Source organism: Syngnathoides biaculeatus, chromosome 5 (genome assembly GCF_019802595.1).
Source record: "Syngnathoides biaculeatus isolate LvHL_M chromosome 5, ASM1980259v1, whole genome shotgun sequence".
Lineage (NCBI taxonomy): Eukaryota > Metazoa > Chordata > Actinopteri > Syngnathiformes > Syngnathidae > Syngnathoides > Syngnathoides biaculeatus.
Genome location: NC_084644.1, coordinates 32425843 through 32446750, shown reverse-complemented (window position 1 = coordinate 32446750; position 20908 = coordinate 32425843). Strand labels below are relative to the sequence as shown.

General features: G+C 42.3%; 1 protein-coding gene and 1 non-coding gene across 2 annotated transcripts in view; both read left to right on the top strand.

Annotated features, from left to right (window-relative positions):
• The first annotated feature begins 223 nt into the window (after nt 1-223).
• The window catches only part of clcn1b (chloride channel, voltage-sensitive 1b), a 46030-nt gene continuing 25345 nt past the window's right edge, over nt 224-20908 (top strand). The window contains exons 1-5 of the mRNA XM_061819859.1: nt 224-688; nt 798-850; nt 1112-1253; nt 1334-1477; nt 18570-18807. Coding sequence (XP_061675843.1) covers nt 683-688; nt 798-850; nt 1112-1253; nt 1334-1477; nt 18570-18807 — 583 coding nt within the window. The 5' untranslated portion in view covers nt 224-682. The remainder of the gene's footprint in view (nt 689-797; nt 851-1111; nt 1254-1333; nt 1478-18569; nt 18808-20908) is intronic.
• trnal-uag (transfer RNA leucine (anticodon UAG)) lies at nt 20294-20375 on the top strand. Its single transcript has one exon. It is a non-coding gene; the product is annotated as a tRNA-Leu (tRNA).

The window sequence follows — 20908 nt, the reverse complement described above, 5'->3', positions numbered from 1 at the left end:
TACACTGGGGAACAATTGGGGGGGGGGGGGGCATGATGTTGAGTTAGATTTTTATGCTGATTAAAACTGAAAATGGAATGCGGATTCCAATTTTTATTTTTGCAACACATCAAGTGCATGCTGATTGGAATCATTTACAGCTGTGTGCCAACTTGTTTGCGTTGTCTCAATCCAGACACTGCGGTGAGAGGCGGGTGCAGCTCCCAATAGGTCAGTATTCGATCTTTGTGATTTATGAACATAGATACATATTTTTTTTTATATATTGTTTAAGATTCTATCACTAAAAAGATGACATGATAAAGAAAACTTGAGATGCGTTTTGGATTCCGGACCCAAAAATGAATCAAAACAGCTTTCGTACCAAATGCATCAAAAATTGTGGTTCCCGGTACTATTATGATCTACAGCCAGGACGATAGCATTTTCCTCCATTTAGATCCATTTCCTCTTCTACAATCCTCATCTTTTCCTTCAGTGGCTGATTTAGGAACTCACGAGCTTGTGTGACTTTCTGGCAAAGGTGGTCAAAGTTCAAATTGTCTGTGACTTTAGGGGAGTTGGAATTTTGAACATCCAGAGTATCATGGAGAGGAGGCATTGGTTTGTTTCCTGGTCAGGGTCCCAATAAACAAAACCACTGGGGGGGGGTGAGAAGGCCATCGTGTGGAAAAACTGTGCCATGCGGGTGAGTCCCTGTGGCGATCCCTGACTACAAACATACTCAGCTTTTTCACTTGGCACTTTCCTAGCCTCCATTTTTATTTTTTTTTTTTATTTTTTTTTGTGATTTACAGGCCCAGCATGTGAGTGTTACGGGGATTGCTTCCGCATCATTGGCTGATAAGATGTGAGCTGTCATAGGGGTGTCTTGTGTACCTTCCTACTCACGTTGCAGGGGCAGCCCTATGGGGGGGGGGAGGTGTGCCCTTACACCCCCCCCACCCCACCCCACTGTATCCTCTAAACCCCCCTTCAAATAAGCACTGTCCATCCAGCAAACACCTCTAATGGCCGGCTGGCAGGGAGGGCGCTGCTCCGAGCAACAAGTGTGTGTGTGTGTGTGTTATTAGGTGTCTGCAGTTCTAATAAAGGAAAGTGTCCTTCGCAGCCTCATCAGATGGCTTTGCTCTGCTTTGTGCGCCTGTCTGAGTCCTCTCAGCCCACGCTGGATGTCACCCAGCCTCTGGACCACCCGGAGACCTCACCGAAGACCACTGGGCGGCACCTTTTTGATTCCGGAGCGCGCACTTGTATGTTTCTAAATGGGGAGTGAAACGGATGGCGGCGGATTACGTGTCGATTTTGACCTGAACGCTGTGGGTTTTTGAAGTGCGTGGTGGAGTTTGTGTACGCCGGTGGTCCATGCCAGTGGAAATGCTGGGGTGTCCGGCGAGGTTATTTTTGGATCACTGACAGCGTGTCAATGGCTACAGATGCATCGCAAAGGAAGGCGCTGAGCTACCAACAGACCTTGGTAGGCCTTAGCACATCTTCTACTGCCTTCGTGCTTGCCTGCCTCTTTGATTCTTCTTCTGTGGTCCTCCTACTGTCGTAACTCTGTCATCCCTTTCTGCCTCTCCTACATGTAGCACATTCGCCCTCCCTCGGTGCAAACCTTTTCTGCATGGACTACTCAGCCATGAACTCAAAGTAGTTGTTTTAATTCACAGTGAGTTCATAACCACTTATCCTGGTCCCCTTTGCATTGTGATCCTTAAGTAAATGTCGTTAAATTCCGCACCGTTGTCGTCTTCTTCTACCCACACATCTTGAGTTGCTGGCTGATTGCACGTCGACTGATATAAATACCAAAATGTGGGACGACCTGAGCGGACAGGTCAGGAGGTGCGTGCTGAGGTGAAATCATGTCTAAGTATCCTCCCGTTTTGCACGTTATTTTATTTCAGTGTGGGCACGGAATGATGCTTCTTGTTGTTGAGTGGCAGGCCCTCCATTTGTCCTTCAACCACAATCACGAGCAATTCTGTAACAAAATTCAATATAAAACTGGATGTAATAACTTTTGCTATGATATACAGTTTGAAAAAAAAAAAGTTTTAAAAAATTTGACTGAAAAGAAACAGTCTCATTGCTGCTATAATAAAAGTTACATTGACCAGCGCCGCTGATTCTGAAGGCCTTGGCCAAATTAGATCGTTATGGCAATGCACAGAGATAAAATTAGACCCCCCCAAAAAATAAAAGAAATTTAAAATACACATACTAGAAACATCACAGAAATGCTACAAAATGAAGACTGACAGACTGTTGAGAATAAATACTTTCCTAGAGCAATATTAACGCAGGCGGCACGGTGGCTCAGCCGGTAAAGCGTTGGCCTCACAGTTCTGAGGACCCGGTTTTGAACCAGGCCCCGCCTCTGTGGAGTTTGCATGTTCTCCCCATGCCTGCGTGGGTTTCCCCCAGGCACTCTGGTTTCCTCCTACATCCCAAAAACATGCAACATTAATTGGACAGTCTAAAATTGCCCCGAGGTGTGATTGTGAGTGCGAGTGTTTCGATGTGCCCTGCGATTGGCTGGCAACCCTTGACAGCTGGGATAAGCTCCAGCACGCCCCACGACCCTCATGAGGATAAGCGGCAAAGAAAAATGATGGATGGCTATAACGTTGTTTATCAGTCTCTCTGGCTGAGATTTCCGTAGATGTGGGAGCTCTCATGGTGCCTTTGTGTACGAGAGGAAAACAGGGCCTTGAAGGATTTGCGGGATTATTTGCAAAGGCGTTACAGTCGGATCCGGATCCAGTCGCAGAGTATATTTTTGACATCACAGTTTTGAAGTCTGGTGATTTAGACTTCACGTTTACATTGTGGAGACGTTCTAATTGTATATACTGCACAATCTTAACGCTCTTATTTAATACAGAATATTTTTCTGCCATCATTTTAATTGTTATATTAACAATTGATATACTAGTTTTAATTTAGAAAAAGCAACTGGAAAAAAAAATCTTTTTTTTTTTTTTTTAATTGCAGGGGTTCTTCAGTTTAGGTGGTCCTGACATATTTTACAAGGTTACAAAATTTGCTTCATGGTGTAACAGTACATCGTCCGTCGGCAAGAAGGCACTCTCAGTTACTGCTGGATTTACCGTTCCTTATTTTATTGTTTCATATTGAGTATGCTAGTGTTTTTCACCCAAGTTGTTATTGTAATCACAATTTTTACTCCTGCGTTAGCGATTGGATTACTGTACATTCCAATTTACGCATGAATTCAGATTATGTTGCTGCGATGACCTCTGGTCACAGACGTACTTATAGCTCATACTTAAATTGAAGAACTGGATACCGTAATTTCCGCGTGGCAAGCCGTGACTTTTTTTTTTTCACACGCTTTCTACCCTGTGGTTTATGCGGTGATGCGGCGCTAGTGTTAGCATGGCGCTAGCGTTGGCGGGGCGCTAGCGTTAAACTCTTTCTGTGTACCGAGGTTCATAACCAGGTGTGCTCTGTAGGCTGGGAATTGCGGTAGTTAGATGCTGGTAAAAGTACAAGTACTGATTCAATTCCTGTACTGTTCCATAAATTATATATGATGTCCATTTTGATGACTTGGTGCTTGTACTGAAAAGGGAAAAAAAGGTGGTTTAAAGAGCTGCTTTTTGCCCCCCCCCTTCCCTCCCTTGCTTCGTTAATGTTACACATGCTAACAAACAATACCAAATTAGCAAATGAAAACTGAAAAACCTTGCTTGTATTGTTTTTTTTTTTCCAGATTTGATAGTTTTTCTACAACTGTAAATTTCAAGATGGCACAAGGCATAAATCATTCATTGCGCATCATTCTTGTTGCTGACAAGATCAAACTTCTTCTTTTCCTTTCAGCTTGTCCCAATTAGGGGTCACCACAGCGTGTCATCTTTTTCCATCTAATCCTATCTCGTGCATCTTCCTCTCTAACACCCACTGTCCTCATGCCGTCCCTCACAACATCCATCAACTTTCTCTTTGTTCTTCTCTCTTTTGCCTGGCAGTTCCATCCTCAGCACCCTTCCATCAATATACCCACTCTCTAGCTTCTGAACATGTCCAAACCATCCAAGTCAGCTGTCTCTAACCTAGTCTCCAAAACCTCCAACTTTGGCTGTCCCTCTAATGAGCTCGTTTCTAATCCTATCCAACCTGTTCACTCCAAGTGAGAACCTCAACATCTTCCTTTCTGCCACCTCCAGTTCTGCTTCCTGTTGTTTCTTCAGTGCCACGGTCTCTAATCCGTACATCATGGCTGGCCTCATCACTGTTTTATAAACTTTGCCCTTCATCCTAACAGAGACTCTTCTGTCATATAGCTTGGACCCATTTCTTCACTTCCTTACCACACTCTCCATTGACTGACAACATTGAATAACTCACTTCAATTAGACAATTGATGGGGAAATACAATATCTTGCTTCTCCAAATTTCATCCAAATTCTTTTATATTCCCTGGTTCACGTTCCTCTGTATCTTTCTGGTCCCTGTGGTTTCCAACTTTTTACATCTTTAAGATCTCAGTCAATTAAGATCTCAACTGCTGATTAGTTTTTTTTTTTTAACTGTACATTGTCATAATCCGTGAACGTTTTAAAAGATATTTTTGAGTAGAAGGTACATTTACAGTTTGTGTTCCAAATGCATGGAGTAAAATTAAGAAGTCACAGAAAAAATAAATGCCAAGAGCAAGTCCAGTAACGAAGTACAGTCAAGTCTGCGGAGGTTAAGTGTTTGTGGATAAACGTTCGGTTATTGGGGTAATCCATATTTTTTATGACTTCGTAGTGGATTTTTGCATGACCAATTCTAGTGGCGCGCTGATGACCTCAGCAAGGACGAGGCCACGCTAGCTTTGCATCCGTTGTAAAATCAAGGGTTGTTCAAGGGGACGGCTCGCGCGCAGCGAGGCTGTCATCGGTAGCGAAATAGATCTCGTAAGTCTCAAATGTTACATGCTAGCAAAGGGATAATGTTCACCTGCCAAATGTCTCGCAGCGGCTCAACTGCCATGCGAGCGATTAAGCCATTAAACTTCACGTGACACACGGGCCACTTGATGCCCCCCCCCCCCATCCCTCCGCCTTCTATTCCTCCAGCGTCGCAATTAAACGAGGAACCTGCGGCGACACGACGTCAAATCGCTCGTCATTGTTTTGGACAAAAGGTTAACGCGCGCCATCTTTCGACGCAGCGGATGAGCGCTTGTCAGTGAGACAAACAGGCAGGGGGGGAGCGAGAGGTGTGGAGAAGTGTGTCACTGAACATTGGGTCACACCGAGGGCTAAATTTACCCACGAGTAAGGTTTCACCTCAAGGGAGGGGGCTCGCATTGGAGGGGGTGCCGGAGGGAGCGTTTTGGGTTTAAAGAGAGACAGGAAGGTGAGGTGCAAAGGCAGCGGTGAGCCGCGCATTTGGTACCCAGGCCTCCACCGGGGACTGAAGGCTACGTTCACGCTGCAGGTCAATTGTGTTTTTATTATTATCCCCCCCCCCCCATGTGACATTTTATATTCTTTCATCAATGTGAACTGCACAATTCCAATTTTTTTTCCATATCCCACCCAGGCCTCAACCATCTCTGGCTCCACCTTGCGCCTCTAGTTTCATACCCACGAAACAACAGCACCTGAGGACAAACAACCAATCGGAGAGAGAAGCTGTGACTGAGGATGTGTCAATCATTTGTCGTACACTTGCCCCAATCAGAAGGGGCAAAAGGCAAATTTCAACAGGGGTCTTTTTCAACTGTGAGGCAGACGTATTTACCACTATATCACCATTTCACCCTAAATCGAGACATTACTATCCTAACACTTCTTCGTTGACCAATCAACAGATAGTGGCATGTCGAGCCCCCCCCAAAAAGCCATTTCTTGAATTGATGCTGTGTTTCAAATAGGGAATCACTGCATCTTATAAAACAATCCTAGCTGACATTAAAGGTCTAGTGTCATCCCTATAAACATTCTAAAATAGATATTGAAATACATATAAGATTATTCACTTCAATGTCTACACGAAAAAATAAATATGAGCGGAGAGTGCGTCATCCATGCGCGAATTTGCGGAAGTCTCATTCGACATCCAAGTGGTCGCCATATTGGCTGCATTCACTGTCCGTGACGTCACCCCGGACATTCACCATTGAAAACACTCTGTGGCCCCTACTGTGGGAGACGAACACTCCCCTTCTGACACGGAAGCTCTGTTCGAAGAAAACATCTCACAACCGAGTGAAGTGTCCGGGGCAATATTACCCTATTGTTTCGAGCCATATTTAGATGACATGCGGATCACGTCCAAACCAATACCCCGCCCTATCCACCTCCGCGCGGTGGTGATAAACGCCCACTTCCGCGGTGGACATGAGCCACCGCGACGACGAGCCACCCCGGCTGCCGGCCGCCGGCCTTGTTGACAAGGCTGGGAACGATCCACATGGCCTGCGGAGGCCATCTTTCAGCGGCTGCTGCATGAAAGCCTTACGGTGTGCACATCGACACATTTAGCAACCCTGATTTATGGATTACACCCCCCAACTATTTTTTTTTCTTTTTAATAGCTGTATACACACCTACCTGTCATTTGTAACCCAGGAAGCAATCCATTTTTCACGCCGAACTGGGTCTCTTGCAAACTTATGAAGGGTAAATCCATCTTCCCCAGTGTCCAAGCAATGTCCAGCAATGCAACAAGCCGGCATTTTAGCTAACACGAAGGAACAACGAGCTACCTTCTCATAGGTAAATCTAATAGAAACAAACGAGTCCGTTTGATAGCGGTCCTGTCCTGTACGTCACTTCCTCTTTCTTCTCAAAAACAAATCCCTCGAGAGGATTTTCATGGCTAGAGTTACAAAAAGCTGTATACGTCAAAATCACATTTTGTGGTGGGGAAAAAAAAACGCATGGATCCATGTCGCCTGCCGTTTTTTTCATTAATAACAAACTAAAAATGATGCATTTCATGACAGTGGAACTTTAAGCAAGAGGCGCGGCGTACGGTAGACTGGTCGACAGCCAATCTCAGGCCACATATCGACAAAAAAACAATCGCATCAACACGTATGGACAATTTTAGTCTCCAGTGAGCCTAACTAACTTAAGTAAGTACCTGGAGAAAGCCGATGGAGGAATGGGGAGAATATTCTAATTCTGCACTAGAAGCTCAACACCAGGATTCAACCCCCCGAATCTCAAAACTATGAGGCAGACGTGCTAACCACTAGCCCGCCATGATGCCCTCTTGGGCTCGATCTCTATCATAATCTGCCAACTTAATGCAGCTCGCGTTCCAAGCAATGTTGAAGTGGAGGGCTTTTGTAGACGTGTCTTTCATCAGAAATCACTCTGTTCTGACCTCTGCTGTCATCTTTCTTAAAACGAGCTCTCATTAAGGCAAGGCCACAGGTTCTGTACGGTCTGTTATTACGTCACCTATCAAGACGTCTTGAACGCTGCGCTTGGCATGGTTACCCGCCTTCCTCCATAGCGCGCACATTGTCGACGTGTCTCCACTCCGTCAGCAAGTATTATTGTCATACTTTCGGCCCACGAGCGGCCCGCTGCCATTAACGTAGCAGCCCAGGACTCGACCGGAATTTGCTGGATCGCGGCGCCGTGCGAGACTTTGAATTAAGAGCTGCTGACACTTGATTGTCAAGCTTCAAGTGTTAACCGCATTAACCTCGGTGTGTCTTGTGTGTGAGTGCAGCGCATTGGTCGTAGCCGGTCAGTCGGCGTGCACGGACAGGTGACAGGTCGCCGCGGTGACGACGAACTCGGGCGGATTTAAGGCAGTGATGTGAAGAGAGCCGCTTATGCAATGTTAGAGAGTGTCAAGAAAGTGAGCAGCCGAGGGCCGCCCGGAAAGATGCACGAGAGGATCAATACTTTTGAGACGGTGCTCAACATTGATCACTTTTTGGTAAGCCCTCATATGGTGCATGTATACATTTTAATTTTATTTTATTTTTTGCCGGGGGGGGGGGGGTACGAGTAAGCATTTAAACCTGACTAGTAAACAACTGTGATAGACTAATAATACCAATAGGCCTATTTAGCAGACATGCAACATCCACTATTGTGGTTGCACTAAATTGCCCACAAGTAGTTTTGCCTCACTAGTAAAATGTTACTAATAAGACACAATCATTCTACTAGTGTACCCTTGCCATACTACCAGTGCACTAAAATGTCTTACTGTACTAGTATCAGCATTTATTATCCTTTTTCTATTTGAAGGTCGGCGGCACGGTGGTTCAGCTGGTAAAGTTTACAGTTCTGAGGTCCCGGGTTTAATCCCGGACCTGCCTGTGGGGAATTAGTATGTTCTCCCCGTGCCCGTGTGGGTTTTCTCCGGGCACTCCGGTTTCCTCCCACATCCCCAAAACATGCAACATTAATTGGATACTCTAAATTGCCCCGAGGTGTGACTGTGAGTGCGGCTGTTTGTCTCCAAGTGCCCTGCGATTGGCTGCCCGTTGACAGCTGGGATAGGCTCCAGCACTCCCTGCGACCCTCGTGAGGATAAGCGGCAAAAGAAAATGGATGGATGGATATTTGAAGGTCCATTTACTAGGATGCTCTTTGTCCTCACTAGTGTGACTTTGTCTTTGTAGTATGACAACTACTGTACATTTTACTAGTGAGGCAAAAGTGTGCACTTGTTAACAACTGTGTGCTACTACATCTACTAGTGACATTAGAAAATTTTACTCGCTAATATTAACTAGGACAGTTTTGCTGCACTAGTAAATTATAGTTCATCTTACAAGTGTGCCAAGCTTATCCTAGTCATGTGCAGTTACATAAAAAACTTGAAAAAGATACCGTTGTTCTATTAGTGTACTGAATTGTCTTACTACAGTATTGAGGGCAAAATATGCGGTGTACTAGTACAAACCAAATTTTAAGGATACCTAGGAAATGCTCAGTCTGCTTTTCATATTTTTGCACTTGGCCGGTGCTTTGAATTCGTGAGAAAAAAAATGGAATATTCCTTCTTTAAAGCAAATATAAAGAGCTACTATCTGTTCATCCATTATCTGAGCCGCCTATCCTCACAAGGGTTGTGGTAAATGATTTGCGAGATCACTGAAAGTGGATCTGATGAAATTGCACAGGCATACGTCATGTTTCAGCTCGCGCATACTCTACTGAACTTCAAACCTGCTGAGTTTTGCGTTATTAGCGGTACTCTCGCCATAATGGAGACATGAAAGTTTTGCTTCTATGTTGACTCCGGGCTCATATGTAACGTGAAAAAATGTACACTTTTCTCTCGTTAACCTAGTTGAGGCACATTAATTAGAACATGACAGCTTGAGCAGAGTTTGGACAAAGCATGGCGTTATTATTGTTCCCGTTAATTAGGGTATGCATATGGTTACTCGTGTGTGTGTGTGTGGTGTGTGTGTGTGTGTGTGTGTGTGTGTGTGTGTGTGTGCTGCAGTGGGGTAATCTCCTGATCTATTTGTCAGTGAGCGTGTCAAATTTGATCATTAACCTTGTGCCGCGGGACAGGGTTCTATTATTGTAAGGCCTCGGTACACAATCGGCGCGCCGTGTAGCACACCCGTAAACACAAACGCACAGAAATGTATGAATATGCAGCGCCTGCTCTCGTATGGGAGCCCAGGAATGTGCAATTAGGATTTGAACGAACTCTCGGGGTCACGATGACCTTCAACCGACGCATTAATTAGCTTGGCTTTGCCTCGCTTCCGCCTGGTGCACTTATAGCTCCACAAATATAACCTCACAGATGCCGTTATAAGCGTAAAAAGCCATAAAAACATGAACCCACAAAAGCCCATGTACAGTTAGGATCCTGTGGTACATCGTTGCTCATCATTTGTATTTCGCAGATTTTCAAGTGATCATTTTAAAGTCTTTTTAACATACTGTTGCCCTTCAATAAATTATTTTAATAATAAAACATACAGTTTGGTGAAATATTTTGGTTGAATTATGCAACAAATGTAACTGTTGAACCTTTGGAGGTGGGATCCGCTCCCATTCTTGCTTGATCTAAAGCTTCAACTGCTCAACGGTCCGGGGTCTCTATTGTCCTATATTATTCTTCATAATGTTGCACACATTTTCAATGGGAGACAGGTATGGACTGCAAGTAGGCCAGTTTAATACCTGCACTCCTTTACGATGAAGGCGTGCTGTTGTAACACGTGGAGAATGTGGTTTGGTATTGTCTTGCTGAAATTAGCAGGGGCGTTCATGAGAAAGACATTGCTTGGATGGCAGCATATGTTTCTCCAAAGCCTGTATATCTCTTTTAGCAGTAATGATGCCTTCACAGATGTGTAAGTTACCTATACCGTCGCAGATGCTGGCTTTTGAACTTTGCGTCCAATACAGTCCAGATGGTTCTTTTCCTCTTTGGCCCAGAGGTCACGGCATCGACAATTTCCCAAAACAATTTGAAATGCGGACTCGTCGAACCACGGAACACTATACCACTTTGCATTAGTCCATCTTAGATGAGTTCGGGCCCAGAGAAGCCGGTGGTCTATTTGGGTGTTGTTGATAAATGGCTTTTGCTTTTCATAGAGATTTAAGTTGCAGTTATGGATGTAGCACTGATCTGTGTTTCCTGACATCAGTTTTCTGAAGTGTTCTTGAGCCCACGTTGTGATATCCTTTACACATTGATGTCAGTTTTTGATGCAGTGCCGGCTGAGGGATCGAAGGTCACGAGCATTTAATGTTGGTTTCCGGCCTTGTTGCTTATATGCAGTGATTTTCTTCAAATTCTCAGAACCTTGTGATGGTACTATGGACCATAGACAGACAGTGAGATCCTTAAATTACTTGCAATTGTACGTTAAGGAATATTGTCCTTGACCTATTCGACTACGATCTCACACACCTTGACTCATCTTTCTTCGTGAAAGTCTGAGCAATTCAGAGAAGTTCATTTCTACGCAATCATGGCACCCACCTTTGCCCAATGAGCCTGGTGGGATGATGACTGTTTTGCCACTTGTCCCAACCTTTTTGGAACATGTTTCAGCCATAAAATTGTTAGTTAATGATTTTCTAAAAACCCAACTTCATTGAAATGGACCTTTCCGATGGCAATCATAAGCTCCGCCCCCTTAGCCATGACCCACAAGTTTCCAAAAAGGCGATTGAATAGAGCATGTTTGTAGTCGATTCTATATCGCGTGTTCCAGACAATATTGGGGGATATTTTTTGCCAAATGCGTCAGACTTGTCCAAGAGAGTTCTACAGAGAGGTCTCAACTATTTCACGCAGGGATATGTAAACGGAATTAAGACTTTGGACGGAGCACGATGCAATTTTACAGTTACAGCGAAACGTTGGTGATCAGTGCAAAAAAGTTTGAAGCCTCACAAACTTCATATTGAAATCCAACAGGATAAAATAGTGGAATTGTACTGCACGTGTAAAGCAAGGTGAGTACTTTTTGCTTGGAAAGATCACGAGCAATATCATTGTAGTCTTTATAAGTGAATGGGTGTATTCATTTGACTTGGCTTGTAATGGAACACAGTGCTCTGTCTTAAAAGTACAAATAGGCAAATAGACATTTCTCTTGCATGACATGGCGCATTTACGTAGCACTAACTCGACTATTCGGCATAAAACATGACACACTTCCTTCAGCAGTTCAGTGATACACTAACAAAGTGAAAGTTGTTCAGCTGCAATGTATAAAGCACTGATAATAATTCAATCAAACTCAGAGAAGATACTTCTCCCTCACTTACCTTCGAACATACAGCCTTGTGTTTGTTGATATTGTCCACATTTAGTTGTACGTGCGCTCTTCCGCGAGCCTGAAACCATCGTAGACATTTTGTAAACTGAGTTTTAGACTTTTGTAAATGAATCAACAGGGCCCCTTGTAACCTAGCAGGTTATCTTTTATCAGAATTGCAGGTTCTCCAAGCGCATCTGCAGACCATTTTCTTTGTAGCATGAACTTTTCCAAACGCACGCTACTGACAACCAGCATTGCTTGTAGGACAATATGGAGAGAGGGGCGTGTTAAGACAATGCGTCTATCTGATTGGCTATTATTATACGAGTGATTGACAGGTCGGAAAGGTCCATTGGTTCGCATCTGTCAATCTATGCACGTCGTTATTGCATATCATGTTTTTTTTTTCACGTTTTTAGTATGCACCCCAGAGGTGTGTGATGGCCCTTGACCCACATGACCTGATTCCAAGCTCCTGACAGCGTGATTAAACGCCAGCTTTGCATTCCCAGCAGAAATGAGCCAGACAAAATGGTTCTCGCTCGCTTATCCCGGGAGACGAACAACGATCACTCATTCACTGTGGTTAAAAAAGATAAAAAACATAATGAGCGGCAGAGCTGGATATTAAGGCTGAACGTTTTATGCCCCTGTCGAGTATATTAAAGGAGTAAAGGGCAGAGTGATAATGAGCGAATTTATGTGAGCATCGACAAACTTCAGAAGCGTGTGAAAGTTGCGCAACAGTCGCCTTTGGGCACTTCAGCCGGTGCGTAGGTGACACCCAAGGTCACGCGACAATATCAACGTAAACACTCGGGTTGACAGATGAAGGCAGCAAAGATACAAATGGAGCTTTCAATGCCTTTCCCACATTTGTTTGACCCTTTCATTTGTACAATGACTTTCACTTACTTCACTGGGTAAATATGCAGCTAGGCTGGGCAATCTGTCTTTTCCAAATCGTGTGAGGAATAAACTGAGTATAATATATATTTTTTTCCATTTAAAGACATTTGAAATGTTAAATAAGGTGGAATTGAGTTATTCATTTATCATCAAAATATTCTACAAATTATTTTAATGTAATGTGGTATCTCACTTTCTTTTTGTAGTTTAAAGGCAATTAGCATCTGTTTAAAAAAAAATATGACTACATCAATCCCAGCACTTTCTGTATTTTATCTGAATACAAAATAAAATAATTTTATTATACTGTAGTTAATGGGTGCAAAGTTAATCAGTCATATTTTCAGCACAAAAGCGCCATCTTGCTTTTCTTAATACATTAATCATAATATGCATAGTTAACATGTTCATGAGAAAATGTATTTTATTTATACGATAAAAAATAATTAGGTACATGTTCCGAGACCACGCTTGAAACTCGAAACAGTCATCTTCAAATCATCGTTCACCACTGAAATGAATGGGAATGTCATTAATCTGTATGTAGGTAGGTAGATACAGTAGGTAGGCGGGGAGATGTTAAAAATAAAATATGTAGCATTAAGATAAAAGAATAAAAATACTTTGGAGTGTCTTCTCATTATGGGTTCTGTGCTGAAAAATTGTGTGAAATTCATTTGCAGTATTTCTATTAAAACAATCCTACACAAAAAAATTGTACTATTATAATATCTGGATCATGTGGATACAATTTTAGCATATGTCCTAATTTCACAAAAAAAATGAAAAAATAATAGAATATTTAAAAGAAAATCTAAAAAAAAAATTAAAAATGTAAAAATTGTTTAACAATTGCGTTAATTTTGAACCCTTGACAGAAAATACATTAATGAATACATTTTCATATGGTAATATATCATTGTTTTCATAAAATTGACGACTTAAAGAAAACAATAAATCTAATCAAACATGGTCGACTTTTTGTATTGAAAACAGAACATTTAGGTTATATCTCTTTAAATTTCCTTAGAAACCGTCTGCTGGGGGCTTTTTCGCTTATTTCACGTATCAATATCGCCAGGCTAAGTATGTACAATACATGAGTGCGAGAAGGGAGGTAGTTTCAGGCTTTGCATCAGTGTGGTTCTTGTTGAGAGGTCAAAGGTCACGGCAACACCTCCCTGCCGGTACTGCGGCTGCTGTTCCTCTGACGAGTCCCCAGGTCCCCCCTGGTTAGCGTTAGCGGCCTCTTTGATGGCACCTGGTGCCAACGTTGATGTTGATGGATTAGGGGCGCGGCGTTAATGCGGCTCGTCTGTTGTGTTCGCCGGGTGACGGGACAAACCACAGAACAGGGACGCGGCCAAGTCATGCCCGAGTCAAGCGATGAGGTAAAGATCTGGACCAGAAACGCCTTTTGATTTATTTCCCTTTCACTCGTTTTCTTCTGACGGCTTCTCGGGCGCAGCTGCCGGTGTTCTCCTGACCTTATTCCGCCCATGAATCTTCTTTCAATCTTGTTTGTTTATCAATATTTTATGGGCTGCGTACACATTTTGATGCAGGCTGACATAAATTTTTTTTTATTTATTTTAATGCTGACAGCTCATATTAAAGATGTTGACTGCATTGACTTTAATGAGAGGAGTTTCGGTGTACTTTTCAGTCCACTGAAAAATGACAGCTACACAATAATCCTTTCAGCACATTTCATATTTTCAATCAGATTCTGAATTATTTAATGCATGATTTTTATACAGCAACATATTTGATGCTAATCACAGCTTATTGAATGTGGACTACAGCTTTAAAACTCTATATAGTAATGTTTTTTTAATGTGAATAGTCTTCAGCTCAGCATTTATACAAGTGTAGATTTAGATTGGTATTTTTTCATATTAGCAGTTTTTATTATTGCCAATTATGTGGCTTGTGAGAGGGGATTTTTTTTTTTTTTTATTTAACCCTTCATGTCCATTGAGCTTGTATCCGGATGGTTGTCTCCAACCTTCAAACCAAAAATCAAAACTCATTATACTGTACAGTATACACTTTTATTCGTCTTCCTAGATAGATGAACTATATAGACAAATACAATAGACAAGCTAACACATAGATGCAAAAAATGCAGTAAAAGCGCTTTTATACCTTATTATTTAAATAGCAATTCCCCACTAACTGTGAGGAAAACACTTCAATAATGTGTACATATTTCACAAGTATACACTGTTTATACCTTTTACTGTCTATTCATGGCGCCTTAACTGTTCTTAGTGGCCCAGCTGAATTCAATATACAATATTATGCACACATACTGTATGATGCATAATAACGCTATTTTACATACATTGAGACCTTCAGGTCCTTGGGAATTACAGTCTCAAAGGACCTGAAGTGGGAGACTAACATAAACTCCATCCTCAAAAAAGCCCAGCAAAGGATGTTCTTCTTGCGGCCTGTCACAAGAGCTACGGAGACAGTTTTACACAGCGGTTATCCAATCAATACTGTGTACCTCCATCACAGTCTGGTTTGGGGCCACCACAAAAATGGACAAACACAGACTGCAACGGACAATCAAAACGGATTGTCGGCTCGACTCTATCTAAAATCGAGGATATGCACGCAACGCGAACTAGGTCCAGAGCAGGCAGGATCCTTTTGGAGCATCCACATCCTGGCCACCAGCTCTTATAGCTTCTTCCGTCGGGAAAGTGCTACAGATCATTGAAAGTCAAAACTAGCAGGCATTCAAACTGTTTTTTTTTTTCTCTTTGGCAATTAAGTCATTCAATTCTTGATCAGCGAACCTGCTATTTTTCTGCCTTGTATGTTAGGACACTCACTCACACTCTGCTGGTCCAATCTTTATTACTAATATATTTACAGAGAATATATATATATATATATATATATATATATTTAAATGTTTTGTAGACCGCACGATTCATCACTTTAAAGTGCTTCCTTTGCACAATTGACATAGTTAGCACACTTATTTATATATCGTTATTTTCCAGCCTATAAGCCGCGACTTTTTTCACACGCCTTTAACCCTGCGGTTTATGCGGTGATGCGGCTTATTTGTGCATTTTTTTCTAACGGCCGCAAGGGGGCACTCGAGCGGAAAAGGTAAGAGTGAGACTGGTGGAATATATGTGCCAAGGAAGTGACTTTTACCCGTCTGTTCCTGTTAGCGCTGTACTAGCGTGTGACTGCTGTGTCTCAGTGATTTTTACCGGTATGTTTTTTTTTTTTTTAACCGGCCCTTTCAGCGTGGCGCTAGCGTTAGCGTTAAACTCTCTGTTTACCGTCTGTTTTTGAAAATATCTCGTGTTTCAATGTGGGTTTCAATGTGGGGAATTGCGGGTTTTACACAGGTGCGGCGTATGTATGTACCAAATGGTATTTCCTTTACAAATGTGCTGGGTGAGGCTTATAACCAGGTGCGCTCCGTAGGCTGGAAATTACGGTAGATTTTACATCTTGCACGTCTTAAGGAATAGTTCCTATAAACAGAAATGTATCTTGTTCTTGTTGCTATGTTGTTGTTTGTTCTAAATGTTGTACCAGGGCAGGAGCGACTGCCAGAGAAAAATTCCTTGTGTGGTTTTACACACTTGGCCATGAAAGCTTATTCAGATTCTAATTCTGCAATACATGCTGGTACTGCATATGACTGTCACTTTAATACGTTCCCCTTGCAGTCATTGTATGGCTGGCGCCATTTTGGCAATTTGGACACTTTTTAAAACAGATCTTAAATCTCTGTCTCCTTTACTTCCTGATGGGAGTAAATATCAATTTTCCTTCAAAATGAGAGGTTGGAGGAGACCTTTCTACTAGTGTCAACATTTTTAAAATGCCAACAAATATGAACCCGTATTGTGTGTAGAAAGATGGAATTTTGGAGCTTTTCAACGATGTAAGAGTTGATTCAGATCCAGTCTCAAGGAGGAATCACGTCATGTAGCAAAACTATTTATCTAACTCATTTGATTTTAGTGCGCTGCGCTGCCAGTTTTCCAGGTGTGCTTGCTAAAGTTTGACACAAAATGTTGTGTGCATACATCCAATTGCCACACATCCGTAACGCGTTAAATCGAACAAAATATAGCTTTTATTTGCTTGCTGGCTTCCCATAAATTATTAGAACAGGAGATTTCTTTTCAGCAACTCAGTAATTGTATGTTTTGTCTTACAATTCATTTTGCACTTGTGGCGATCCCGCAAATTTTCCCCAGTGTAAACAACCAGCGTGGCGGCTCCAGGCCGAAACGCTCTTTCAAATACGATTTCTGCACCTGTTGCCGACAGCACAACGCAATCTGCGGGAGAAGAGTGAACACACAATTTACTGCCTGCTATTTGGCATCTCTGAAAATCAGGCCTTTGGTCCTAAAATGGTGACTCAAGTGTGGTTTTGATGTCATTTTTGTCCTACAGATTACGGATTATAGTGCAACTAGAGTTTCGCTTTAGACCCAGTTAGGGGAGCTTTGGTCCTCTTTGGGGCCTCTTGGCTCCAAGTGTCAGCTCTCCTTTCCTTTGCAAACACGAGAGCCAAACGTGGTGGTCGTATGATTTAGCGTCTTGGTCTGCTGCGCGGTGGAGGAGGAGGTTTGCGGGTTTGGGTTGCACATTGTGGGGCTGCGTTGGGATGTGCTGAATTTCACAGCTTCTATGCTCTTAACGAGTGCAAACTGATCAGGCAGGATTGCAAGGTGCCGTGTGTGTGTGTGTGTGTGTGTGTGTGTGTGTGCGGGCATGTGACCAGGCTCGAAAGTGTAAAGTGCACATAGTCGGAAGGGGAAGATGTGGAATGTCCTCTCTTCCAGGATCTCCTCGTGTGGCCGGCGTCCAGAGCCGGCCTCCGCTCAGGGAGGGGTTTTTCCGATCTCTATGCCCGTTTTGTCTATTTCTGTCTGCAGGGTATTCAGGTTGGTGTGTATCTCTTACACTAGGGGTCACCAACATGGTGTTCGCGGGCACCAGGTAGTCCTCAAGAACCACGTGAGAGAGAGAGAGAGAGAATCTATACATTTATACTGTATACATATGGTTATATTGATTTGAAAATTGCCAGTATTGTAGCACGTGACCAATGTTTTGATCGCGACAAGCTACTGGCTGCTGCGACCTTGAGTAGAAGGTTTACCCCCAAATAATTTGAGCAAGTTTATTATTTATCAGATGGATAAATGACTCATTAGACTTTAAATAACCAATTCCAGAAAAACAGCTCACTTGATGAAACAAAAAGGCAAATTTAAATCCATCCATCCATTTTCTTAGCTGCTTATCCTCATGAGGGTCGCGGAAGTGCTGGAGCGGGGTACACCCCAAACTGGTTATCAGCCAATCGCAGGGCACATAGAGACAAACAGCCGCACTCACAATCACACCTAGGGGCAATTTAGATTGTTGTCTGTCTCCATGTGCCCTGCGATTGGCTGGCAACCAGTTCAGGGTGTACCTCCTGCCCGTTGACAGCTAGGAATAGGGTCCAACACTCCCCGCGACCCTTGTGAGGATAAGCAACAAAGAAAATGCATGGATGGAGGTGGCGATCGCTAGATGTGTGTTAAGCAAGCTAAGATTTAACACCAAAATATCAAATGACACAAAAGTGCTGATGTCATCAATGCCAGCGCTCTGGCAAAAACAACTTTAAAATCTGATTGGTTCAAGAAATAGTCACGTTCCTAATATGGCTGACGTTACTTCAGCCAGCATGACCCCGAGCAGATTATATTGGCACGGCAACACGCAGAGACTAAAATCTGAACAACAAAAGACTGTAAAATCCACATTCCTGGAAGCAGGTCGTCTTAATCATTCATTGGTTCTTAAGAACTGTATCGCTCTTCCCCAAATTTTGTATTGATGGTTCTGTCTGGCTTTTGTCCCACAGCTCTACGGGGAGTACAGGGAGCAGCTGGGAAACTTCGCCCGACGGGAGGCGGCCCGTTTGCTGACGGAGCGACAATGGCGGAGACAGGCGGGAGAGAACAACGCGGCGGGAGGGGCGGGGGCGGCGGGTCAAAGGACCGGACGGCGGCATCAGCTTCATCAGCATCCCGTCACTTTGGAGTCACATCTCAGTCACAGCTCTTCCACCAAGAAGCCACGCTCCTATTCCAAATGTCAAGGTAACATCGTTGTTATTTTTTCTATTTCATTGGAAATATTAAAATTAGCCATGGCCAGAATTTCTCTGCTGACGTTAAAAATAAATTTGTAATATTGTACGTCAACGTGACGTGAATTTCTCCTCATGATGCTGGCCACCTCTGCTTCGTTCTCAGTTAACCAGATTATGCAGTTCTTCCCCTCAAATGACATGATTCATACATCTAGTATACTCGGGCCATTTTGTTATTAAAAAAAAAAAAAAAAAAGGTAAAAAAAATGTTCACATACCTTAATACACATCAAACACGTGTGAGATGTTTGCGCCACATTTACCAAAAAACGACTGTCTGTTATCCACAACCAAAAATAAACAACAGTATAAAACTTCAGATTGCGCCACATAATTAACACTAACTAAATGTAGAAAAATGTCAAACAGGCTTATAAAATATACATAAACATAAAATCATAATAAATAAAATGACCATTTAAAATGAATTATTATATAGTGTCTATAATTCAAATCACAATAAAATGACAGACCGAGCAAAAAAGTCCATGATTAGTTTTAAATTCTGTTTTCATTTTAATGATAATAGCTTTCAGAAAATTAAAGGTTAAAACTGACCATGTCAAAAAATCAAAAACGTTTTGAATATAGCAATAAAGTAGGGATTGGCCTTATGAAGTATTTCCCTATGTATCTAATGAATCTATGTGAGTTTCACTTTTTGAATGTAGCTACTGAATAATAAACCGCTGTATTCATTCATTCTACATTCATCGACATTTTATATTCATGACAATTTATTAATCCACTTGACAGGAGAAGACAAGCGTTTAAAAAATAATAACGCTATTAGTATTGTTTACTGTTGTCATTGTTGTTTGAAGTGTTAGACCATACTAGAACCGACGGGATAAACAACATTGCCTGGCTGTCAGTTACTGAAAATATATATTTTTAATTCACATTTCTTCAAGTGGACAATTTTTTTTTGTATAAAGTATATTTCATATCCCGAGTGATTTTTTTTTTTTTTTTTTCTTGTTCTGTCTGGCTGTAAGATGAAGCAGACTGTAAAATCTGGAACAGTTTAACAATGTGACGGTGGAGTTTTTAAGCTTCCTCTGTGGTTTCTTAGTATCATAATTGAAGTTTACAGATAATCAAAGAGGATCAGTCGAACAGCACAGAATTTCTAGAGGTATGAGAATTTGGATTTTTGGATTGGATTTTATTGACTGATTTGGGTGCAAAATGACGTCACTATATATTTCATATTCACGTATGTGCATCATTGTGTGAAATTGAATAACTGCATAAAAAAGTTTGGTGATATACAACAATAATAAATTATAATAATTAAAAAAATATAAATGGCTTAATTCACCGTCTCTTGTACAAGTATCATTCTGGATGCATATTTGACTACATTTTCCTTCATCTGGGGAAAAAAAAAAAAACATTTGTGCAGTTCACCTTATGTTGTGAAACTGACAGGTAGTGTGGCCGAGCGGTCCAAGGCGCTGGATTTAGGCTCCAGTCTCTTCGGGGGCGTGGGTTCAAATCCCACCACTGCCACGTTCTGTGATGATATTTGAGCCCCGTAGCTCAGTGGTTAGAGCACTGGTTTGGTAAACCAGGGGTTGTGGGTTCGTATCCCGCTGGGGCCTCCACTCCCTGAGAAGGGTTGCGTCAGGAAGGGCATCCGGCGTAAAAATTGTGCCAAACATATGTGCGTTCATCTGAGATGACACGCTGTGGCGACCCCGAAAGGGACAACTCAAAAGAAACTCACTCACCTTATGTTGTGAAACTCTTCGTCACTTTGTTTTTTGGTATTATGCTGCCACCTGGTGACCAAAGACCACACCAGAAGGAGCTGCAAAATGAATGATCATGATGCGTACATTTTTAAAATTAGTTACACTCGATTCAATTATGTTATTCCTGTATGCTGTGGAGAGCTATTTTTCTTTTAAAAACAAATTACAAAATGTATTTGTTTTTTTTGGTTGAGGGTTGGAACAGATTAATGACATTTCCATGAATTCCAGTGGTGAAGGATGATTTGAGATGTTTCAAGTTGGCAGCTTGGTCTCGGAACAAAGTGA